The sequence below is a fragment of the Pseudomassariella vexata genome, assembly GCF_002105095.1.
Source record: "Pseudomassariella vexata strain CBS 129021 chromosome Unknown BCR38scaffold_10, whole genome shotgun sequence".
In the NCBI taxonomy this organism is placed as follows: Eukaryota; Fungi; Ascomycota; class Sordariomycetes; order Amphisphaeriales; family Pseudomassariaceae; genus Pseudomassariella; species Pseudomassariella vexata.
Genome location: NW_024467965.1, coordinates 1,507,577 through 1,532,095, shown reverse-complemented (window position 1 = coordinate 1,532,095; position 24,519 = coordinate 1,507,577). Strand labels below are relative to the sequence as shown.

Genomic DNA, 24,519 nt, shown 5'->3' with positions numbered 1-24,519 from the left:
CCCTCACGACCCACGGTGCGGCGTATCCATCGAATGGTGGCCGTCCCCACCTCATCTAGGACATCGCGGCTTCGCCTGGCGTCAGGCCAAGTCTCCGCCGCCGAGCTAAGAATATTGGATACGGCCTGGAGTTGCATCTGCACAGCTTCGACTGCGGTAGCAGCTTCTTCGGAGAGGTCGGGCACGGCGCAAACGCAGTACAACATGGTTATGGTCGCAAGGAATAGGGTATGCATCGCGGGCCACGAGTACACTAACAAGTCTTCTCGGTACATTTCCAACGTGATGCGAACTACAGCACTTGCGCTAACGTGACAGGTGCGTAAGGCGGCAGCCGCTGGACTGATGTTGGCTGGGCTGGGCCGTAGAAGAAGAATCCGTGCTTCATGATAGCGAAGTGTGGCGACCTGGGTGAGATATCTTGAAGGGCAATGTTGTGATAGCTCGACCGCCCACTGGTCAAGGCGGCTTTGCATATTTGATTGCCAAGCTTCCAGGTCGGTTACTACTGGGTAACAGTACGACGGTGTCTTGTTTGATATAGAGTGTCCGATGTACTTGATTTCCGAGTTTAGGTGCGCTAGCTTGATCAAGTGAATGGCGTTGGTGATTCCCATAGGATTCGTGCCAAATTGCCGCGGGGTCGCGTTAGGGTCCAGAAGTTGATCGTCGTCGATGTCTAGGGGCAAGCGCAAGTCGCAAGCTTCATCCCTGAGCCCGATCGGTCTACCCAAAGCCGTAGCCAAGGACCGATCGAGCGAGTAGACAACCCAAAAGATCCGCGTTCGCATTTCTCGCGTCAATAGGGACAGGTTGCCCCTGACATCCCTCTGCAGGCCCAAGTCCAGAACAGCAGAAATACATAAGTAGTTCAGATACCAGGCATTGAGTCGAGTCGAGGGATTCACCAGGGCGTAAACAATGAGTAGAAGCAGGCACTGGATCCCCTCCAGAGATCCCTCGACCTGGGTTTTCTCAAAAGCCTCCAGAGCCGAGGCGGCAAATCCTTCGGCAGAGAGAACCGTTTTGTATCGATGGGAGAGGACGGTTGCTGAGATAGCAAGCACCATGAAGGTCTGGAACTTGTAAACTGGTCTCGGCTCTGGCGAGCCATAGACGTGCTCAAGGCGCTTCAAGTATGTGGGCTGGTGTAAAAAGGGATACTGTGGGTGCATCGTTTCCCAGTACACTGAAGAGAGCTGAACAGAATGTTCAAGCTTCGCTGGTAATGGTGACGGTGTGATGCGAAGAGCTTGGGCTGCCGTCAGGGCGTCACTGGGAGCCAAGTCCCGTCTTTTCTGTTGCAATGAGTTCCCCCGTGGTGCTGGCACTCCGGTGACCTTCAGTAGGAGCTTGGCGAACGCATACCCACTGGAAGGACCGACATAACGAAGATCGTGTCCAGCTCCTACAGACACGAGGCCAATATCGTGGACTCGCTCCGCGTTCGATTGATCGGCGTCTCCGGCTGGAGTAGAAACCTGGTTTCCATTGCTGACGGTGGTCAGGTCACCGGTATTGATCGTAGTGTCGCCTCCATGACGATTGGGAGTAATAGGGTCGAGGTTGACTGTGCCACCGTTTTGCGTCTGTGACTCTTCGGGCTGGCCGGAGCCGACAGGAGGTGCTTGTGAAAAATCGAAGTCAGGAGATAATCCTTCGAGCGCTGACTCTAGCCAACGTACACGATTCCACAATGAGTTGACATATCTTCTGCAAGGTTACTAAAGGACAAAAACTAATGGGCGTTATAGAACTTACGCTCTCGAATACAATCGATCTCGCGAAGTGTTGCCACCCGAACAAATAGCTCCTGTCTTCTTACACGAAGAGCAGGCGGGGACTTGGCCGTCACACTACGGATAGTCAGTCTCAAATTGTAACATACTTGGCTTGATAGTCACATCATGGATCAACTACCAGGGTAATTGTGGAATAAGCAACTGACTTTGATCTTCCGTTTCTGGCATCTCGAACAAGCCAGTTTTATGCGAGAGCTTCTCTGCGGGTGACGTCCACTTTCGGTATCCATGGAAGTGGTCCGGCTGGGAAGATTCTCGGGATTGTTGACGGATCACGAAATCCGACAAATGAGGTTTGATCTAAGGACTGATTGTGTGATGTGCGGGGAAGACGGAAGAGGTCCGCGGTCGGGCGGGTGTCCATCCGCGCATGTCAGCGACCAGATGTCCACTTATAACGCTAGAAGCAGAACGATGAACTCTATAACTGACAGGGGCATGAGGTGCACTTTGCTTCAACTAACCAGTCTCACCGCTCGCTTTTGCTTGAACAAGTCAGGATAATACTTGATATTCAGTCACGACATCCGAGAATTTCCTACCTCGTCAGCCTGCACTTTCCCAAATCACCATCGACTTACAGAATGGCAGTCATTCATATCGGTAAGCGATCCCGTCTAATTCAATTGCTTTCGCCAGATCCCGTCTTGCTAATGCGCATTCGGGATCCAAGTCTTATTCAAATTTAAACCTGATGTCTCTCAGGAACACAAAAGCAAATTCATTTCCGAGTTGCAGAAGCTCAAGTCCCTGCCATGCGTTGAAAACGCACAGCTAACAGTTGGTGGCCCGTCGGTCACCAATCCCATTGAGCGAAGCAAAGGCTATGAATTTGCATTGGTCAGCCGCCACCGAGATCTTGCGGCCTTGGCCGAGTATCAAGCTTCGAAGGAGCATCACGAGTACGCCACCACAAATTTCTGGAATTCTATCATGTATTAATCAATCGTTGCTTCTGTAGTGTTACCAGCAAGTTATTGTGGCCGTTCAAGGAGGATGTTACGCGTTTTGACTTTGAAACTACCGACGACGAGTCGTCAAAAACTCTGCTTAGCTAAATACGAATTCGGACTCGGATTATTTTACGGGCATGATTTTGGAGTGTTATTAGAATACAATATTGGACGAACGGCTAACTAGAGGTGTATTTGTGGTTGAGCGACAGAAGACTTTCTAGAACATACGCATTTCTATGTGGCAACTGTCGGCCAAGGGAGAAAACTAGAAAGCAGTGCTAAATTCATCGACATTGGGTCGTTTCTTGGTGTTTTTCTCGACGTTGTTAAGACATGCAGACTTAGAAGGTTCTCATATTTGGACAATATACGTGTGAAGTGTATGGATAGGATTCAGAGAATTGCACACATATTTTCAGTGAAGATTACCACACTGCTGGATATGCTTACCAGACTGAGTCATATTTCCCGGCCATTGCAACATCGTGGGTGATTACTTATCCCCTTGACTCTCTTAGTCGTATGGGGCGGACTTCGATCCGTAAGAGGAGCCCTGTTGACCCGCCAAGCGGGACTTTGCCGGCCCACGGGCAGATAGCCTCCGCGGCCTGTAATCAAGGATTCATGCCAACGTTCATGATGAGAAAGGTTGAGTAAATATCAATCGAGTCAACCTCATTTTGCAAGTACTTATATCAAGAATCTTCTTTCATTTCCATTTCATAATCCTCATCCACACAGTCTTCACCATGTCACAAGAATCCCCAGAATACACCTCTATCCCGCGCGAAGATGCCCTCGCCTTCGTACAGCGCATCCTCGAAGCCCACGGCGTCTCCTCGACCGACGCAGCGACGGTAGCAGACAACCTCGTGTCGGCCGACCTGCGCGGCGTCGACTCCCATGGCATCAACCGCATCCCCTCGTACGTTGCGCGCGTGCGCCAAGGCGTGCTAGACCCCAAAGCGCAACCCACCATCACGCAGCCCACTCCTGTAGTAGCCCAGATCGACGGACACAATGCCTTCGGCGCCGTAGTGGCCAAGAAAGCTATGAGCGCTGCGGTCGAAATGGCACAGGTTTACGGGATTGGCATGGTCTCGTGCAAGCACAGCAACCACTTCGGCATGTCGGCGTGGGTGGTGCAGCAGGCCATCGACGCGGGGATGCTGTCGCTCGTTTTCACAAACAGTTCGCCTGCGCTGCCGGCTTGGGGAGGGAGGGAGATGTTGCTCGGTGTCAGTCCCATTGCGTGCGGGGCGCCGGGGGAGCCGGTGCCGTTTATTCTTGATATGGCGCCTTCGGTAGCAGCTAGAGGCAAGATTTACAAGGCGAAAAGGAGGGGCGAGAAGATTCCTGACGATTGGGCGTTGGATGCGGAGGGGAAGCCGACGGATGATCCCGCCAAAGCTTTGGATGGAGGTGTCATGTTGCCTGTGGGCGGGCCCAAGGGCTCTGCACTGGCGATTATGATGGATGTGTTCTCTGGTGTGTTGTCGGGTTCAGCGTTTGCCGGTCATGTTGCAGGGCCTTATGATCCATCCAGACACGCGGATGTAGGACACTTCATTATCGCCATGAAGCCAGATCTTTTCGTGAGTGCGGTTGAGTTCAAGGCGCGGATGAAATATCTGTATGAGAGAGTGGTAGGCGCCGAGAAGATGGTAGGTGTGGACCGCATTTACTTCCCTGGTGAGATTGAGATCAATAGAAACGAGGAAAGATTGAAGACTGGTATTCCATATGCCAAGGCGGAGATCGAGGCATTGAATAAAGAAGCTGAGTCTATAGGAGTGAAACCCATTGTGTAGATTTTGCTCCGATTATGGATTTATATGAACTAAACAGTTATGTTGATGTGTCGATACACAAGCAATGCTTCAGTACTCAAGTGCATCTTCAAAGCCCTAAAATATGCCCATTCAGCATCAACATGTGCCCTAGAAACAAAGAAAATGAACCAAGCTGACAAACAACATGTGGCTCTCAGATATATCGCAGACCCGCGACAACAGAGACGCACACCATTACACCACTACCATGACTTTATATAATTGTTAATACCTCGTGGCAAGTCACGTATACTGATTTGAAATTGATGACCATCTTGGCATCCCACGTTTCTTCTCTAAACAGGTTGGGTTAGCCATTTGTGCTTCGGGCTCTTATTTAGTCCCAGGAAGCCCTTCTTCACAAGCTCGATCGCCGTTCTAATAGAAAGAGAGGGGAATGACTGAATTATAAAAGGTAGGTATTACGATATAGTAGCCACACACCCGGGCTCTGAGTGGCCAACATTGTTGATCAAAATCGCAATTTAGCTTATGTTTCGCCATGCATTCGACGAAGCCGTATCGTCATATGCAACCTTAAGTTTTTTGTATCCTCGCCCTAAGACTCGAGAAAACGGCACCAGGTACTTACCTTCACAAACACAGAAGGCGTTGCATCCATCTGAACCACATCGCATATTACGCCCTCCTCGAAACGCTCTTTATTGACAGTGCACATCGCGAGTGCGATTTCCACCGAAGATGTTGGCCCCTTGCCGCGCCAAGACAACAACATTGGTTGAGCCGATGCCCCAACCATTCGTGATTGATTGACCCAGGCCGGTGATGAGGACAATCTTTCCGTCGAGGCGAAACAAGGTGGGAGAATAGTCTAAAACTGGTGACAATTTATACAGAGTACCAATAGAAGATCAATGCCATCTGTCTATTATTATCCCGTGTCGATGTCTCGCGACTAACATAGAATCTTGCCCCCTCTTGATGTCTCCCCATCATCTAGTGTCTGACGGATAGTGCTCCGTCAGACAAAAGAGCTCGGCAGATTCAACTCCGCCACTCACGGACATGCCCCGGTGGTGCAACCTAGGTTAATAGAACCAATCAAGTTTGACTTATTTCCCAGCAATGACATGCATTCGGAGAAGGTGCCGAACGATGATTTGAATATACATGTCACTCAATCAATCGCTCATTCACTCATACGGAATATTGCAAAATGGAACAAGATACAAAATCGACTACAAGTAGGGATGGTGATGAAAGCCAGGGCGCAGTCTTGATTCCAGAACACTTGGTTGATTATGATCTCACTCGACCTATTCGGCCCATTACGGGCATGAGACAGGTACGAAAACAAGACCCCTCTTCTCAAGGGTCTTCAATTCATGACAGTTAATCTAAAATACTTACTAACTTACTTCAACCCCAGGGCCTGCCAAACTATGGCGATCCGCACTTCGCACTCTTCCTGCGCAAAGTGTTCATCAAAGCCCTCGGGTACAGCGAAGACGCGCTATCACGACCCATTATTGGCATCATTAACACCTTTTCGGCGTTCAATCCGTGTCATGCCAATGTTCCGCAGCTCATCGAGGCGGCCAAGAGAGGGGTGCAGCTTAGCGGTGGGCTGGCCCTCGAGTTCCCCACCATCAGTATCCATGAGTCTTTTTCAACGCCTACGAGCATGTTCCTACGGAACCTAATGAGCATGGACACGGAGGAGATGATTAAGGCGCAGCCTGTAGATGCGTGTATCATGATTGGAGGTGAGACCTTGTCTATGTCTATCATTGAATACATGAGCTTGGTACAGCCGCTTATCAAGAAAAGGGTGTGATAAGACGGTGCCGGCACAGATAATGGGCGGCATTTCTGCCAATAAGCCAGTTCTTCCTCTGATTACAGGGCCCATGATGCCAGGTAGTTTCAGGGGAGACCGGATAGGTGCTTGCACTGACTGTCGAAATAATTGGGCGGCGTATCGTGGCAATGAGATTGACGTTGAGGACATTTCTGGATTGAACGAAGAACTAGCACCAACAGTCAGTTCTGATTGCTATACGCGAATTTATCTCTACTAAAGGATACCTATAGGCTGGAACTTGCGGGGTCATGGGCACAGCCAGCACCATGGCCTGCCTAACCGCAGCACTGGGCCTGATTCCCCTACGCGGCGGCGCCACCGCACCTGCAGTCTCCAGTGCCCGTCTCCGCATAGCCGAACAAACGGGCTCCAACGCCGTCGAAGCCGCCATCTCCAAACGCACCCCACAGCATATCCTCTCCGAGGCTTCCTTCCACAACGCCATCACTGTCCTCCAAGCTATCGGCGGTTCCACAAACGGCGTCGTGCACCTCCTCGCCATTGCCAATCGGCACCCCGAAGTCCAAGGCAAGATCACTCTCCAGACACTTGAGGACCTAGGCAGGAAAACACCTCTACTGGTAGACCTCAAGCCCAGCGGAAGTAGCTACATGACGGACCTGCACAACGCCGGCGGCATGTCCGCACTCATGCAGACCCTGCGTCCTTTACTCAAGCTAGAAGCCCTGACAATATCCGGGCAGACACTAGGCGAGGTCCTAGACGCTGACCCTTTTCGCCCCTTCCCCTTTTCGAGACAAATCATCCGATCTCTAGACGATCCTCTTCACCCAGCTTCCAGTCTATGCGTGCTCAGGGGCAACCTAGCCCCCAACGGCGCAGTCATCAAGGCCAGTGCGAGCAAGTACCGCCACCTGCTCAGCCACCGCGGCCGCGCCGTCGTATTTGCCGGCCCAGCTGACCTCGCGAATCGCATCGATGACCCAGATCTCGACGTTGACGCGGATTCTGTTTTGATCCTGCAGGGAATTGGTCCAATTGGATTCCTAAACCCAGGTATGCCGGAGGCGGGATTGGTTCCTATTCCGCGCAAGCTGGCCGCTCAGGGGGTCAAAGACATGCTCCGGTTATCAGATGGGCGCATGTCCGGCACCGCTGGGGGAAGCATCGTGCTGCACATTTCGCCAGAAGCGGCGCTGCCCGAGAGCGTGTTAGGTATTGTCCAGAATGGGGATATGATAGTGTGCGATGTGGAGAAGCGGGTGTTGGAGATTGAACTTAGTGAGCAAGAAATCCAAAGAAGGATAGCGGATCGGAAGCCGAGACTAGAGGGGACAAAGGAGAGTAGAGGCCCGTCGGAAAGGAAGAGACAGCCGACGAGGGGTTATAGGGGGTTGTATGAACGGTGTGTTAATCAGGCGGAGGATGGGGTTGATTTTGACTTTCTGGTGGCGGACGGGGCGAGGGCTTGTACGACATGATAGGAACGAGGATGAATAGTGGTCTGTATTTGTGTAACAGTTTGCAGAAGCAGGTGTTTCATATATTCACCCCCTATTAATATGTGGCGAAAGCTTGGGACAGCCGAGACGTGTTTTGCCTCACTTTCATCACTACTCTTCTACTGAAAAGGAGTGAGATGAGGAAATCAAGTGGATGTGCTCTTCATTTGGTGGTCTTGTGTCGAAAAGAGCATCTGGATGAGGTTCTTTGTCTTTTTCGAGTGTATTCAGTAAGTACTATTCGATAGGGGCAAATTGGATAAGGAATTTCAAAGGGCACTGGAGGGCAGGAGCAAGTCTTCAAGCGCAGCCAGTTACTTACCTGGTTTACCAATATCGGATGCTCATAGGTCACAATATCCCTATTCGACCAAAACATACCTTTGTGTATTTTGGAACAATCAGTTTGCTTCTTAAATTCAACGGAACTTTCCGGACTTAAGGACCAGAAAACCCGTGGAGAAAAAGCTCTACTTGATCAATTTCCCAAGTAGTCCAGTTCTATTGAGGTAATCTTTGACAAACTGTACCTTAGTGAGTCTGGAATGAGCTGCTGTTTAGAGCTTAATTGAGACTGTGGAGGTGATGCAAGAAGTGGCCAGTTCATCGGGAAGATATCGGCAAGAGCTTACCAGCTGCATTAGTAACAATGTGCAGACGTCTACATCATTTAATCATCCCATTACCAAACGCAGTCACGTCATCCACACTTACCCCCGCTCCTGACCAGTTTTGAAAACATATCGTCAAGTCGTTGGTCTGACACCAAGTGACTATTAGCATAAGAGACGGGTACAGCCTCGATTATTTCATTGACAACCCATCCCACTTGATCACACCAGTATTTCAAACATGGCAACCAACAAAGCCCAGGACCTATTCAATGTCAACGGCCTCGTAGCTGTAGTTACAGGCGGCGGTAGTGGCCTCGGCCTCTACGCAGCCCGCGCCCTCGATGCCAACGGTGCAAAAGCCGTCTACATCGTCGGTCGACGCGAAGAAACTCTCAAAGAAGCCGCCAAAACAGCGGTCAACGGCACGATAAAGCCCATCGTCGGCGACGTCACCAGCAAAGAGTCCCTCACCAAAGTAGCCGACCAGGTCCGCAAGGAACAGGGCTTCATCAATCTGCTCTTCGCCAATGCCGGCATAGGTGGGCCACCGCACGCTTCCCTGGTGTCAAACCAGGCCAATGGAAGCAAGCCTACTGTGCAGGACTTCCAGAAAGCTGTGTTTGAGCCGGACCCTGATGATTTTACCAAGACGGTGCACGTCAATAACACTGCCGTCTTCTACACGGCTGTCGCGTTTCTGGATCTACTGGATGAAGGGAATAAGCGCCGCAATATCCCGCAAGACTCGCAGATCCTCGTCACGTCTTCTGTAGCGGGCTTCAGCCGTTACCTAGCCTCCAGCTTTGCTTACAGTACCTCGAAAGCGGCCGTCACGCACCTAGTGAAGATGCTGTCGACGTACTTCGCGCAGAACGAGTTCCACATACGGGCTAATGTGATTGCGCCGGGTTTGTATCCGAGTGAGTTGACAGCGGGCCAGATTGGGAAACTGGAGAAGTACAAGGGTGTGGAGGGACACCCGGGAGCGTTTGGGGGGGCGCATTGGATGGAGCCGGATCGATCACCTGCGGAGAGGACAGGGAGCGAAGAGGATTTCGCTGGAACGGTGTTGTTCATGGTCAGTCGGGCGGGGGCGTATTTGAATGGAGAGGCTATGGTTACGGATGGGGGCAGGTTGAGCCAGTTACCGGGTGTATACTAGATCGGAGATGCATATGTTGACGTTATATATTTTAAGAGCGCAGATGTGGACCATCTTGTTAGGAATCGTTTTGCCCACTTCACTATTATACTATGGCAAGGCGCCATTTTATCACATGGGTTCATTATGCGTATCTGAAAGTATGTTCATCAATCAGGAAATGCCACCGCCTAAATTACCTTTCTTCTGGCGTTGGCGCAATGTCATATCCTGCACCACAAGCATGCTTCCTTCTGGTGAACTGTCTTCGCAAGTTGTATCGTGAGCAATGTAAATGCGGAGGGTCTGTTGGGGGGGGGTTGAGAGGAAGGAGGAGGCGTTTGGGGGTTCTTTTGGTTCTTCTGTGATATCCCTGATGATTGAATACGACATAGGTCGCATTATATCAAGTTTCATTGGCTTTGGTGCTGTCGAAATTGCGATAACCCAGGGCCATGACGCCTGAGGCGGGCGTCTCTGCCAGTTGCTTTGAGACAGCGTCTTAATCATGGTGAAGTCATTATTCACTCCCGTCTCTAGGAATCCAGTTTATTAACCCACGATAAATCCATCCATCTTGTATAATCTCCTGGTACGCACATTGGTGTCAAGGACTGACAATTAATTGCACTAATCAAACCCTACTGAATCTGTGGACACTCGGCTAGACAACGAAGTGGATCAAGCAAGGTGTCAAAATGAAGAATGAAACAAAAGCAGGCTCTTTTAGCCTGGGCAATTAAAAGGCACTTTTATATAAAACTACATCCTTTGTGACTTTAGTACGGTGATATTATGGATTCCAGGTGCCATATCAAGTAATGAGACGACCTATCTATCTCAACGACTATAAAAGGCATATTTCGTTTGTCTTTCCTGTTAACTATAATCATATTCACCGGCTCATAAAGTTCCTTGCCGGGGGCAGCTACCCAAGACTCAATTCCTGTTATATAGAAAGCAATCATTATATAAACGCTGTATTCTGCAAGTCTTGAGGAATGATGTTAGCTACGTCACGTTATCAAGTCCCACCATCATCACCAATACAGCTCCCTTGCCTAAATTTCCCACAGAGACAGTAACCGCCGCTCATGTACAGTCGTAAGAGACTTCAAACCGGAAAGTGACATATTCGCAGATCATGACGCTCGTCTAAATACTAGTGACCCATGCCGTGCAGGTGTATACTCATTACCATGCCTCTTTCCAACGAGATCGGTCCCCCATCGTATTCCTTCTCCAATTCTCAGTAATGAAGCAATCATAATGATATACAAATACATTTCCAGTGACGATCTCGCAAAACATAGACCCTCAATCTACCAGCCTTAGTCTGAATTCCCTTGTGTGGCCGTGTGCTCCCCTTCCGTCGGCCCGGTCATGTTCTCCTCAACTTTAGTACGCACACCCTCCGTATCTATGTTAGCACCGTCGGGTAGATGGACATGTTGAACAAAGTATCTGAGGACCTTTGAAGTTAATAAACTCATCCAACAAACGCAGTGTCTGCTCCTCAGTGTTATGTGCCGCTGATATTGACTTTGTCCAATGATTTTGCATTTGACTAAGACGCGGTGGCATCAACGGACTTCTCAAGACTGGCATGCTAGAAGACCTCGCTGGGGGAGAGGGTGTTGATGGAGGTGCCTACGGGTAGGTCTTTGCTCATGATGAGTTCACATCAACACCGAAATTAGGATGGGACTTATTTTGGTCGATAACAGTGAAGCTGTGCTTGAAATATAAACGGACAGCCCTTTCGTGGTACTTCAGAGTCTAAGCCGGATGTAGGCCGTGTTTTCCCGGACAGCTAGTCACCACGCTTCAGTAAGTAGGCTTAGAACTAGCAGAAACAATAGTAGAACCTATAATGGGGGTTAATAGGAATGTGAACGACTACCAATTTTGAATGAAGGGGATCAGATAACGAATAGGGAATTCATCAGACGTATGTAAGATTAACAGTAGGTATGTGCAGATTATTTCTCTTAAAGTAAACCGAGATATTTTGGCAGCACACCTGATAAATTTGACAACTCGATTATCATGTAGAAGACAACTTAACGTCCCACACCTACATCCGGGACACCCCCAGATGTGGGACGCCCTAAAAATGACGCTGTATATTATAACCATTAACTTCAACCTTTTTTCACACTTATTCTAATGCGACTACAATACAGCTTTCACCGTCACTAGGGTTTTCAGACTCGCTAGACTCATCTGTACTATCCTCAGTTTCCCCAGCCTCGATTTGAGCCTTCCGAATAGCCTTGATATTAGTAAACTTCGAATTTGGGCTCATCTTGACCTTCCTCCGCTTCCTAGCCCTACTAACCTCAAGCTCTGCCTCTATTGCCTCAATATTTCGGCGTGCGACAGCTAATTGGTAGTCCTTCTCATCAAAGCCCTTTTGAACTTTCCGAAAGAGTAGCCGCTGGGTATTTGGATCACTATCAAGCTTGCTGAATAAGCTGAGTTGATCTTGGAGCTCATCTCTCCTCTCAGGTGTTGACCAGGCTACTGCTGATGTCTCTAACGCCCAGTCCTGACTACCCTTACTATCAGAATACCCTTTGCAAGTCTGACTAGGCTGTCTGATTGGTGCTGACGTATTCTCAAGGAGCAGGGGGCTCATAAGGGGTCTAGCTATGCTCGAAGGCCAGAGACCAGTATATTTCCATCCACTCATAATGTTCTTAGCGGTCAATGCTGCTAGACGTGCCTTTCTATAGCAGAGGAGAAAGTTTCTCTTCCCTACGACAGTAGTAGTATCCCATCGGTCAAGGTAACCAAGCTCCTTCTTATAGGCTGCCTTAAGGGGTCCAAAGACTGACTGATCGAGAGGCTGGAGAACGTGGGATGTGTGTGGCGGCAAGAAAAGCAATTGTATCTTGTTTACGAAGCAGAGGTACATAAACTCTGTCGTTTCGTGGCTACTATGCCCATCTAGGATAAGTAACCTAGTCTCTTCAGGGTCCTCTGGTTGAGTCAAAGGAATAAAGATCTTTGTAGCCACTCAATAGCCGTAGAGTCTGACGTCCACCCATTCTCTGTTGCTGTAAACCTCCAGGCTTCGTATGGAGTCAAGTCCAGAGGAAACCACTGCTGCTGGACAGACTTCCCATTGTATATCACAAGTGGGGGTAGTGCAGTACCAGTCGCAGAGATACACTCTATAAGAGATGTCCAAGCTCGAGATCCAGACTGTTTCTTCCGTATAGAACGAGTCTCAGATGATCCTAGAACAAGACCATTTGATCCTCTACCTTCTAGAATACCTGTCTCATCCATATTGTATCGATTCGAGGCCTTAATAGCTTTGATCTCAGGGATAGCGAGATATTTGAACCATTGCCTGATCACTTTAGCTGAGGCTCCATTAATACGCTGGGAATCGATAGCTCTGCTTCTATGGACCTTGACTGAAGGGTTCCTCTTGATAAAAGCCTGGACCCAGTTCTTTCCAAGTGGTTCGGTGTCTCCGTGGATCTGTAGGATACGCTCGGCGAAGTCTTTGAGCTGTTGATGGGTTGGTGGGAGGCCTAGGGCAGCCTGGATTCGAACCCATTCAGCCAGATGATATTTCTGGGCTGGAGAGAGCCTCTGGTAATCAGCGAAGGCTATATCTCTTGACTGGGCTCCCTGAATCCGTCGTGAAAGAGTAGACCTTGGGACACCATGCTCATATGCTGCTTTTCGGAGGCTTTGACCGGTAGCTATTGCTTGAAGAGCTCGATAAATATCATCTTCGGTATATTGACTCATATTAGTGTAAAGAAGACGTACGTAAAAATTTCGTAACGATTAAATCGATATTGGTAAAGAAAAAAAGAGGTTGAAGTTAGAGGCTAGCGGTGTTGAGGCATTTTTGGGTGTCCCGGATGTGGGTGTGGGACGTTATAGCCAAGATTCGAGCACCAAATGGACAGTTGAACACTGGAAATCTCAGCTTATGCTTGAAAGCTTGATAAAGTTGCTAATCACCGAATTGAGATAAACTTACGGTTATATCTGAAAAGGAAGCAGCCAGCCTAACTTAAATTGGGAAATATATAACGTCACTCACAGGTCATTGCCCCACACGGGTCTTTGCCCAACTTTTCAAGAAATCTTGACTTTCTATCTTTACTTATACAATTCTTCCCTTCCACAACATGGCACGCAAATCTAGTGATTCTAATCTTCAATTAGTCATCCAAACTAAACGACGCGATCCTCACCTAAGTTGGAACAAGCTTGGTAAAATCTTCAAAGTCGACCATAAGACATTGAAGCGCCGTTACGAAGGCGTACAACCATTACACATTACTAACATGTCCAAAAGGAAAATGACCGAAACCGAAGAGAATACGATTATCCGACGCGTAATTGAGCTAGATTCGCGAACTTTTCCTCCCCGACTTCGATACGTTGAAGAAATGGCGAATATCCTCCGACGCGACCGCGACGCGTCACCCGTCGGCAAGAACTGGGCCTCGAGCTTCGTACGGCGACAACCAGACCTCCGGACGCGTTTAAATCGTCGAATCGATTACCATCGGGCATTCTTCGAAGATCCTGTCGCGTATCGCGGTTATTTTAAGCGTGTTGCGGACACAATAGCGAAGCACGGCATCCAGCCGGAGGATATCTACAACTTTGACGAGACGGGCTTTTTAATGGGCATGATCTCAACCGGCATGGTCGTTATGAGTACCGAAAGACGTGGAAGGCCTAGGCAAGCCCAGCAAAGCAATAGGGAATGGGTTACTGTCATTCAGGCGGCCAATTCCCAAGGCTGGGCGGTGCCGCCGTACATCATCTTCGCGGCCAAAGTTCACCTCGCTTCGTGGTATCGCGACACCACATTACCGGGCAATTGGGTCGTTGATCTATCCCACAACGGATGGACAATGAATGATATTGGTCTCAACTGGGCAGCTCACTTTGATCTGCACACACGCGATCGTACGAAGGGTGTCAAACGCCTCCTGATCCTTGACGGTCACGAAAGCCATCACTCGATGGATTTCGAACAATACTGCAAGGACCATGGCATCATTACCCTTCCTATGCCTGCCCATTCGTCCCATAAGCTCCAGCCTCTCGACTTGGTGCCTTTTAGTGTTTTGAAACGGGCGTACGGTGTGTTTGTTGAGGATTTGATGCGACGGCATCATACCCACGTTGCGAAGGAGGATTTCCTTACCGGTTTTTTGGAGGCGCTTGGCGCTGCTTTTACTGAACAAAACATCAGATCTAGTTTTGAAGCAGCTGGAATTGTCCCTTTTGACCCCGACATGGTTATATCTGCCCTGGATGTCGCAGAAGTCGCGCGTACACCCTCTGCCGACCCAGAACTCCTACCCCCTATTTGGACTTCTAAGACACCTACTACCACCCTTGAAGCCGAATCGCAGTCAACGTTGATTAAGAATAGCGTTCAGAGGCATCAAGACAGCTCTCCGACGCATATTCTTTATTCAATTGACTCGATTGCAAAGGCTACGCATGCAATGATGCAAGAGAATGTTATCTTGCGTCGCGAGAACGAAGAGCTTCGTGAGACTAACCATGTGCTAAGCAAACGTCGCAGAACCAAAAACAAGCAAATCCAGTATGGTGGGCCACTTAATATAGAAGATGCACAAGTTCTACGGGCTATTAGGGGTGATACGGGTTTGGAAAGTGAGGAAGAGGGTGAAAGCAGTCGTCCTACAAGGAGGAGGGCAACGGGTGCTAGGCGCTGTGGCATTTGCAGAGGAACTGGACATAATGCGCGAACTTGTCAGGCAGAAGTAGAAACAGATAATGAAAAGAATACTGATTAATTTCTTGGATGAATACGGGTTGTAGTTGATCTATCTAAGATTACAGGTTGGGAGGTCGTGAAAAGTTGGGCAAAGACCCGTGTGGGGCATTGACCTGTGGGTGACGTTAGAGAAAGTTGTTATATCTCACAACTGAGTAGGATTCGAATGCATGCAGTGAAACTCCTTCACCGCAAGATTTTACCTCGGTGCCATGATGTGATAGCCTAGTACCTAGTGCTTATCTAGATCTATCCATCAGTATTGCAGATTACTTAAACATGGCCTTGGCCGTTAATGTCTTACCCTCACTTGCGCCCTCACACAACAATGACCGATATTACCAAGTTTTAATCATCTCCCCAGTCTGTTTGCAATCTGTTTAGAAGATAACGTAAATTTTCCTTATGAGCTGAGCTGAGGCCACACTCGGGGAGCTGGACTCTCCAATGTTCAAGTTCCTGTCCATGTTCATGCATGCCCACTAGCATTACTCCCTTGATCCCAGAATGGGGATGTTTTGTGTTTTTCCCCGGGGAGCACGGTGCTGTTTCGAGGCGATGATTGATTGGTCATACCGCTCTAGAATTGTCGGGCCAAAGTCTCGGTCAGATCGCGGCATGATAAGTTCCAGAATTTTCAATGGTGTTCCTAGTATTAAGCTCGTCGTCGACCGGGCAATCAGTCGAATCATAAAAGCACATCCATTCTTAAGGTTGCGAGCTCCACCCCCGCTAGATGCCATCATGATGGTGCGTTATTGTTCCACTTCACCCTACTACGCTCCCACTGCCAGGGTCATATAATTTCCTCTCGAGAACTTGCGTCTTACACCTGGCATACAGATGTGCTCCATGTGCCCATTACTACTTTCTCAATCTTTCAGGCGACAAGTCGACTTTAGGATATGGCCTCCGAAGTCCCAAACAATGGCCCTTTCATTATCGGCGTCACTTGGTGGCTTTGCTTCTTCTGTGGCGGCTTTCTAACGATTCGTCTGTACGCAAAGATCAGCAGACACCAGTGGCTGTGGTGGGATGACTACGTGCTGATCTTCTCCTGGGTAAGCCCTCCCGATCCATATCCACGTTCATCAAGTTTCCCAGAATCAAACACTCAACTCCAGCAGACCATGTTCTTCATTGAATCCATCATAACCCAACTCGGCACCAACCTCGGCTTCGGCAAGCACTACTACAACATCCCATCCGCCAATCTCCTCACCATTGCCCTGTATACCTCAATCGGCGCTTCAATCTCCTGCTTCGCATCCACGGGGAGTAAGATCTCGTGGGGGATCAGCCTCCTCCGCCTCACAGAGGGGTATTGCGAGGTTTTCGTTTGGTTCGCCATTGTGACACTCTTTATGGTTATGATACCTAGTGCGCTGTTGACTTGGATCCAGTGCACGCCTATAGAAAAGGTGTGGAACACGTATGTGGCGGGAAGGTGTTTGGATGCGTCCATTCCAGTCAATTATGGCATTTTCAATGCGGCTTGGTGCGCCGTGATGGATTTTGCTTTGGCACTGCTGCCATGGAAATTGATTTGGAAATTGCAGATGAGGACCAAGGAGAAGATTGGGGTTGGGATTGCTATGTCGTTGGGAATACTGTTAGTTTGTTTCCTTTGATTGTTGGTAGAGGTTGGCTGATTGACCAAAAGCTCTGGTGTCTGTGCGATTGTAAAGGGCGTGTACATGGTGGAGTTACGACAGCAGGACTTTTACTGTAAGCCTAACCATGGAACATGTTTGCCGGCACGATGGGGATCATGTGTTAACATCGGACTAGTCAACGGGAAAGACCTGGCTATTTGGACGGCCGTAGAGACAGCCACCGCCATCATCGCAGCATCGCTGCCCGTGTTTCGCGCACTACTCAAAGAAGCAATATCAACACGCAGCAATAATGCAGGTTCGGACGAGATGCCACTGGCACACCTTACCAACGTTCTGAGGACAATTGGAGGCACGCCCCTGAAGTCGCGTAGGAGGTCCCTTAAGATGTGGTCAAAGCCGGCATCGCGCGGAACTGACCCGGGCAGCGACACAGGCACGTTGAGTGATAAGACTGACGATGCTGTTCCAGGGATGTGGCAAACTAGAATACTTGCCGCTGAATCAGCTCGGGCTAGTGTCTAGAAGAGTCCTACCAATAGGACAAAAAGGATGTCGTTGACGATATTCAACCGTCGCAACGCAATGAGACTAACGAATGTACAATGAGTTTAAAGACGAGTTAATGATTCGTAAATGCGACAGTGACAGGTGGTACAGTGTTGTCCAGCTGCGTGACTATGGAGTTTAATCAAGTATATGCATCGTTGTTTATGTACAGGAAACCTCGGGGGCCCGTAGAAGTCGATATAATTACATAGTAAGTTTCGTATGCAGGAATTCAGGAGATGGAACCCCTTTCGGTACTACAAGTAGTCTCCGTTCCTTCAATTTGCTTAATTGTAGCCAGCAACCTTCGCAAGCTATGAACGCCGTGCTTAGCACGCAGTAATCTTGAAAGCAGGGAACGCGCAAGCGCTGCTATCAATAGAAGCCTGATCATACTGACAGTCCATACGGGTGCCATTACCCCCCCTGAACAGTCTCAGGGGGGCCAAGCATAATTCGGCTCATCGTCACCTGATCGTCATCAACGGACGTACCGGTCGAAACCGAAGCGTTTATAGTTTCAGGCACAACACTATTCTTGATCCAATCGATGATAATTGTGTGATTATCCTTCGGATACGGCTTGTTCGGATGGAAACCGTTGGTCAAGCAGTGAGCAGTACTGGGAATAGGGGAAAACCGGTAAAGTCACCGATAGGGTCAACGTTGACATGATACGCGAAATCAGAGTACGAACGGGGTCTAAGCAGTGCACCAACGACGCGGCCGAGATACTATCGTCGGGCTTATCCCAGGGTGTTGAATAGGATGGAGGTGTTGGTCTGCGTTCGAAAAGGAAATACGAAAATCCGACCTCGGCTACGGCTAACTGGAGAGAATGTATATCTTCCTACTACTGATAACAGTGTTTGTTCGTAGCAAATTACACAAAAGTCCACAGCAAACCTGGAAAACGGATATATTCGTGTATTCCAAGTGCCGTACTTTGTGAAAACTGCCCGTGACGTCAATGAGTTGAGGGACTCCGTCTGGTGTTTACTGGGATAAGTGATGGACCTTCAAGGTCATTACACCGAATTGCCAGTATGGGAGCACACACGACGACCTACCGTACATTATGAGCCAATGTGACCATCAGCCAACGTACCACATAATTTCTGCTTGCGAAGCAGGCATCGTTCAACTCTACCTATATAAGGCCCTTCTGGCCACATTTCAATACAATACACTTTGCCCAATTAGTCCAATAATAAGCAATTACCCGTGCCACGCCCCACTTATTTTGGATTCGCTTAAGCTCACTAACCTAAGTTAGTGCTCACCACCAACTTAGCTATTGAAACGGGGTCAGGCGGTCAGTAGAATATACCTACCACCTAACACACTGAATAGACGGCTCCAGTACCATCAGATCCCAAAGTTGGTCGGATGTGCCTCTGCGACGGGACAATTCACAGAACAAGATGCCTGGCTCCGGGAGTTGAATTGAAGCTGTTACTAGCACTAGATTCGTCTGATCAGAGAAAGCTGAAGGCTCCTGTAGTTGTCAAGGCTAAGATGAGAGCAGAAGAATAGGACTTCGAAAGTAGTTGTTACGAACCGTTGGCCCTGAACCAACATTACAGGCCCGTCGGCAGGCCAGGTGGATACAGACGCTAGGATCACGGGACCCCGCATCGGAGGAAGGAAAGGACCGACAGGTCGCGTGACCTATAGGGGTGGATATGTTGGACAACCAACATATACAAGTGGGGATCAGTGAAGGAGAGATGGGTATATAAGGGACAGGGCTCCCAGGCATTTCATAGATAGACAGTCTCTACTTCAGTGATCAATCTAAGCATCAATCTAACCCATTGGTGAGGCAAACTGCCTTAACGACTCTATTCCCGATTACCCTACTTGAATACTTCAGTCACCCAAAGCACTCTACTCTGTCACGACCTGGGTTGCATCGCATTGGTAGAGACCTCGATTAGGTGCTATCGACGAAGATTCTACTCTAAGGAGCGAAGGAAAGAAGATGACAACTTAGGTTTGAGGGAGCGCGACTAAGTCGTCCACGCTTGGCGGGGCTCCTACAGGGGTTATGATTGGCTTCCTATCTGGCACTGCCACGGCAGGTGTTCCAGCTGTAAGTCACCTGGTTGTAGTGAGTCTGCGAGGGTTGACCTTCACATACTCCATGTCACGCCGCGCCAGGGGTTGCAATCCTTGCCACTACGCTACCGTACCAGATGTCTTCACCAAAAGAGACCAATACCAAAGTCCCTGACTTTGGTATCTGCAACTATTTATCAATCTGTTCAGACAAGTGTGGGTCAGTCACGTGACAACCGTCACATTCCATACGTCAAACCCCGATATTATTGCTTGAGGACTCCGCAGCAGGACTTACTTACTAGCACAAACCCTTACAGACTCTTTAGTGGTTTACGCAGCTAGACTATCAGAGGTTTCGTTACAGTAGTGTCTGAATGCACGTAAAGATGAACCGAATAATTGAAGGACTGACTAACTCGAATAGAAAATGAAAGTGAAGATGATGATTGAATGAGATCATGAAAGGTGACGAATTGTTGAAAGTCGTCTATAACCTCCGTCCCCCTTTTGAAGTGAAGAAAATAGAGGAGTCCTCCCTGGCCCCCTGTAACGAAACCTCTGATAGTCTAGCTGCGTAAACCACTAAAGAGTCTGTAAGGGTTTGTGCTAGTAAGTAAGTCCTGCTGCGGAGTCCTCAAGCAATAATATCGGGGTTTGACGTATGGAGTAGAGTGCTTTGGGTAACTGAAGTATTCAAGTAGGGTAGTCGGGAATAGAGTCGTGTAACGAAAGCTCTAATAGTCTAGCTGCGTAAACCACTAAAGAGTCTGTAAGGGTTTGTGCTAGTAAGTAAGTCCTGCTGCGGAGTCCTTTAGCAATAATATCGGGGTCTGAAGTATGGAGTATAGGGCTCTGGGTAACTGAAGTGTTCAAGTAGGGTAACTGGGAATAGAGTCGTCAAGGCAGTTTGCCTCACCAATGGGTTAGATTGATGCTTAGATTGATCACTGAAGTAGAGACTGTCTATCTATGAAATGCCTGGGAGTCCTGTCCTTTATATAACCATCTCTCCTTCACTGATTGATTGAAATTTAACGTCTCATCACGTGAGACGTGCCGGGCGCAGTGCCGGCATGGTCTATGCTAGTCGAATCTATGTTACAGGGGACTGTCTTCATCTAACATTCCTGTTCAGTGCGATGGGCAGATCTCAGTAAAGAAATTGGTCTCCTCCGCCCATTGACAAAACAAACGAGCTCCCTTGGCCGTGCCTAGGAGGGAATCTATACTATTCTTGGCCATATGCGCTTTTAGATGACCGGGCGTGGCCTTGCGGCCGCGCTTGCAAAAGTAGAAGTGGACTGGTGTCTTTGTCTTTCCACACCCGCAGTTGAGCAGTGCGTCGCGATGCTGGAGTCTCTCGTGGTAGGTCACGAAATCCCCGTGGTGCGACCTCGCTGCGAGTAATCTGCCTAGGTGTTGCCGGGGCAGGCCAAGTTCGGGGGGTCGCGGGTGGATAGCGATCCCTAGATCTCGATACTGTTGAGGGCAGGTAGTGGCCCATCGATCGTTGAAACTCTTCCAAGTGTAGGATCTCGCGATTCTCTTTATATGTGCGAATGAGGCCGGGTGTTGTGTCTTGGGTGGATGCTCACAGGCCGCTTTGGCCTTCTCCTTCACTGATCTAGGTCAACCCCCAAGCTTGAGAAAAACGTACTGCATGGAAGGAATCATAAACTTCAACCTCAATAACAATGAGCTCGAGGACTCAGTGGCCTCGCGGCTATCGAGGCGACCCCGGAGACTCACCGCTAAAGCCCGCGAAAATTTGGAAGACGTGGCTCGAGATATCGCAAAGGACGTGATCCACGAAGCCACCAAGAAGTTCGCTCGGCTTGCAAAAGAGCTACAACAAAAGGACGCCGACAGACAAAAGACTCTCGAGGCATACAAGGCCAAAATAGAATCCCTCGAACAGGAGGTGAAAAGGATGCGCGAGGATCGTGGGCAACCAGACTGCCGCACCTCACAACTCGCACAATCTCGACATGCCACTCGAACAACCCAAGACACAACTGCTAGAAAGCCTCTCGGAACCCCAATAGAGGTCGACCCGACAGTACAATCAACACCAGCCCGCACATACGCAGCGGTTGCAAGGCAACTGAGTAGCACGCCGGCCCACAGCCTAAATGTCACCGCGACGCCACCAAAGAAACTGCCCACGAAAGACCTACGGATTTTCGCCCGGATGCATGAAGATAATCATTCCCGCAGGGAGAGAGCCTACGATATATGCGCTTTTCTCCGTGAAAAGCTGCCAGGAAATGCCCGCACTGCACTAAAGGGAGTCGACCACGTCCGAACAGGACTAGCCCTCTGCCCATCCTCAGTACAAGGCGCTAAGATCCTGCTAAATAACAGAGAACAGATAGCCACCCTACTGCAAGCCCATAGCGTCGAGCAGAGAGATACCTGGGTTCGAGCATATATCCCCAATGTCCCGTACACTCGTCACTGCCTGATTACCGACGCGGAATTGGAAATCACAAACGGGGAGCTAGAGGAGGAAATCCGACTTGCCACGAAACGGCGCCCGGAAAAGGCCTACTTTTCCAAAAAGGACGAGATGGAAAGACTAGGCACGGTAACGGCCTGGTTCAAGGTAGACGCGGCAAAGCAGATACCGCTCCGCACTAGGCTTCTAGGAGCCAACGTATATATCAATCTACGTCTCCCCAAGGAGAAGAAATCAATTGAATGCCACCGCTGCGGTGGCTTCCACAATGCACGCACATGCACCCGGAAGAGAAGGTGCATGAAGTGCAGCTCCGCAACTCACACAACCGACGAGCACCGGGCCCCTTGCGGAGGCACGGAAGGCCTCAACGGATGTGACTGCCCCCTCAAATGCCCAACTTGCAACGGCCCGCACGCGGCTCACGACCCTGCCTGCCCCGCCAGACCCAAAGTGATCCATGGTACGCTCCAGAGAAGGGATCAAGCGCAGCTCCGCGCTATTCGAGCGGAAGGAGAAAGAGCCTGGAAAGCGGCATCCAGCCTCTCGCATCTCCAAGCCAACAGCGAAAACAACGACTGCATCATAGCAAATGCTTAATAGAACCACGCAGCAAATACCCAAAAAGTTACAGATCATGCAAGCCAACGTAGGCAGGAAGGCGAGTGCACACGAGACGGCACTTAACCTGGCCTACGAAGGCCATATCGACATTATACTGATACAGGAGCCTTTCGTCCGATCACAGGAAAGAAGACTCACCCGAACTCACCCAGCCTACGAGACCTTTGCACCAATAGATGACTGGATTGAAAGCAGACCGAGGGTGATAACCTACATACGCAAAGGGACTGGACTTAGAGGGGAGCAATGCCGACCACTATCTGCCCCATCTACAGACCTACTATTCCTTCAGGTCTTATGTGACCGCCACTACCTACTAACAATCATTAACATATACAACGCACCCCAAGCAGCTTCCCAAGGCGGCAAGGCCATTCAAGATATCCTAGGCCAGTACCACCTTGCTCCGCCAAACCGATATATACTAGCAGGGGACTTCAACCTACATCATCCGAACTGGCAACCAACGACGACGTACACCTCCCCAAAGGCCCAGGACTTGGTCGACTGGGCAGAATCTTTCGATCTCGTACTTACATCGCCAATCGGTGAACCGACACATAGGGCAGGTAACGTCCTAGACCTTTCCTGGGCTTCAGCCTCGTTGCCAGGAGTCTCTACAAGCATCGAAACCTCCCTTAACACAACCTCGGACCACGAAACCTTGCTTACCTGGGTTCCACTCCCAGCGCTGGACAAGTCCAAGCCGACCTTAGGCAAATTTCGGCTGGATACGATGGACGAAGAGCTTTTTCTCAGCACCCTACAACGGAACATACAACCAATAAGAGGGACAGTGAGAACGGCAGACGACGCCGAGTCACTGGACCGCGTAGCGCAACAACTGACAAACGCCCTCATCGAAAGCCTTACAGCCTCCACAAAACGATCCAAAGGACTCCGACAAGGACGTGCATACTGGAACGAAGAATGCAAGCGAAAACATCAAGAATTTACTAACAAAAAGAGGGACACAAGAAGGCTTCAAGCTCTAGGGATAACCCGCTCAGAACACCTGGAGGAAATTGAAGCGCTACGGCAGGACTTCGTCCGGAAACTTCACAAGGCGAAGGACAAATATTGGAAAGATAGAATCGCTGCAGCCTCGACCAGTAAAGAAATTTTTGAAATGGCGGGCTGGCATAAAAGTACGGGAAACTTTTATACCCCGCCATTACGCGACCCCGAAAACTCGGACCGATTCATCTCCAAGCCAGACGAAAAGCGAGAATTATTCGCCCGCGTACTCCTCCGAAACACGGACAAGGCCGGCGATATACCCAGCGAGCTGCGAGCACCGGGACCCGATCCGAAGCTCCCTTTCCCCCGTGTCACCGCAAAGGAAGTCCAAAGGGCTATCCTCCAGGCCGGCAACACCAGTCCCGGATCCGATGGCATTACAACTGCAGCCCTAACAACTGCTTGGCCAGTTATCAAAGAAGTAGTCGTTGCGCTCTTCCGAGCCTGCGTCGAAGTTGGATGGCATCCTACATGTTTCAAAGAGGCAACGCTCGTTATTCTGGCCAAGCCAGGCAAAAAGGATAAAACGGCAGTACGCTCATATCGACCTATTGCCCTCCTATCCGTACTTGGGAAAGGCCTTGAAAGAATTATTGCAAAACGCCTCTCCTGGGTCGCAGTAAAGCACCGAGTCCTGCATAGCCAACAATTCGGAGCGCTCCCACAACGATCGTGTAGCGATCTGATTTCAGCTGTAATCCATGATATAGAAACCGCTTGGCAACAAGGAAAATTTACCTCTATGCTGACGATGGACA

At 49.5% G+C, this 24,519-nt stretch overlaps 6 protein-coding genes across 6 annotated transcripts; 5 read left to right on the top strand and 1 right to left on the bottom strand.

Annotated features, from left to right (window-relative positions):
- Positions 1-14: 14 nt before the first annotated feature.
- On the bottom strand, positions 15-2,002 carry BCR38DRAFT_303014 (fungal-specific transcription factor domain-containing protein; the record flags this gene model as incomplete). Its single annotated transcript, XM_040854577.1, has 3 exons — positions 15-1,710; positions 1,774-1,856; positions 1,949-2,002. Coding segments are annotated over 3 exons (1,833 nt in total), but the record flags the coding sequence as incomplete, so codon positions are not given.
- Positions 2,003-2,229: 227 nt separating this feature from the next.
- BCR38DRAFT_396646 (dimeric alpha-beta barrel) lies at positions 2,230-3,037 on the top strand. The gene is made up of 3 exons (XM_040857651.1): positions 2,230-2,405; positions 2,476-2,704; positions 2,764-3,037. Exons 1-3 carry the CDS (start codon positions 2,387-2,389, stop codon positions 2,858-2,860), a joined length of 345 nt encoding a protein of 114 aa, XP_040713693.1. The 5' UTR covers positions 2,230-2,386; the 3' UTR covers positions 2,861-3,037.
- A 289-nt stretch (positions 3,038-3,326) lies between these two features.
- Positions 3,327-4,594, top strand: BCR38DRAFT_440695 (Malate/L-lactate dehydrogenase). The gene has a single exon (XM_040860725.1). The coding sequence runs from the start codon at positions 3,508-3,510 to the stop codon at positions 4,567-4,569; it is 1,062 nt and encodes a 353-aa protein (XP_040713692.1). The 5' UTR covers positions 3,327-3,507; the 3' UTR covers positions 4,570-4,594.
- A 1,173-nt stretch (positions 4,595-5,767) lies between these two features.
- Positions 5,768-7,857, top strand: BCR38DRAFT_347751 (dihydroxy-acid/6-phosphogluconate dehydratase; the record flags this gene model as incomplete). The annotated part of the gene is made up of 4 exons (XM_040856371.1): positions 5,768-5,896; positions 5,981-6,317; positions 6,382-6,593; positions 6,646-7,857. 4 exons carry the CDS (start codon positions 5,768-5,770, stop codon positions 7,855-7,857), a joined length of 1,890 nt encoding a protein of 629 aa, XP_040713691.1.
- Positions 7,858-8,566: 709 nt separating this feature from the next.
- BCR38DRAFT_440690 (uncharacterized protein) lies at positions 8,567-9,821 on the top strand. Its single transcript, XM_040860724.1, has one exon. It carries the CDS (start codon positions 8,731-8,733, stop codon positions 9,652-9,654), a length of 924 nt encoding a protein of 307 aa, XP_040713690.1. The 5' UTR covers positions 8,567-8,730; the 3' UTR covers positions 9,655-9,821.
- A 6,514-nt stretch (positions 9,822-16,335) lies between these two features.
- On the top strand, positions 16,336-17,668 carry BCR38DRAFT_525971 (uncharacterized protein; the record flags this gene model as incomplete). The annotated part of the gene is made up of 4 exons (XM_040865337.1): positions 16,336-16,491; positions 16,558-17,042; positions 17,094-17,158; positions 17,222-17,668. The coding sequence occupies 4 exons, from the start codon at positions 16,336-16,338 to the stop codon at positions 17,569-17,571; spliced, it is 1,056 nt and encodes a 351-aa protein (XP_040713689.1). The 3' UTR covers positions 17,572-17,668.
- Between the last annotated feature and the right edge of the window lie 6,851 nt (positions 17,669-24,519).

What these genes read in the sequence shown, in the direction of transcription:
- BCR38DRAFT_396646 (XM_040857651.1), top strand. An exon ending in GCTTCGAAGGAGCATCACGA is followed by an intron (nt 2,705 to 2,763) that starts GTACGCCACCAC and finishes TTGCTTCTGTAG; the next exon opens with TGTTACCAGCAAGTTATTGT.
- BCR38DRAFT_440690 (XM_040860724.1), top strand. Translation starts at nt 8,731, where the DNA reads ATGGCAACCAACAAAGCCCAGGACCTATTCAATGTCAACGGCCTCGTA.
- BCR38DRAFT_440695 (XM_040860725.1), top strand. Translation starts at nt 3,508, where the DNA reads ATGTCACAAGAATCCCCAGAATACACCTCTATCCCGCGCGAAGATGCC.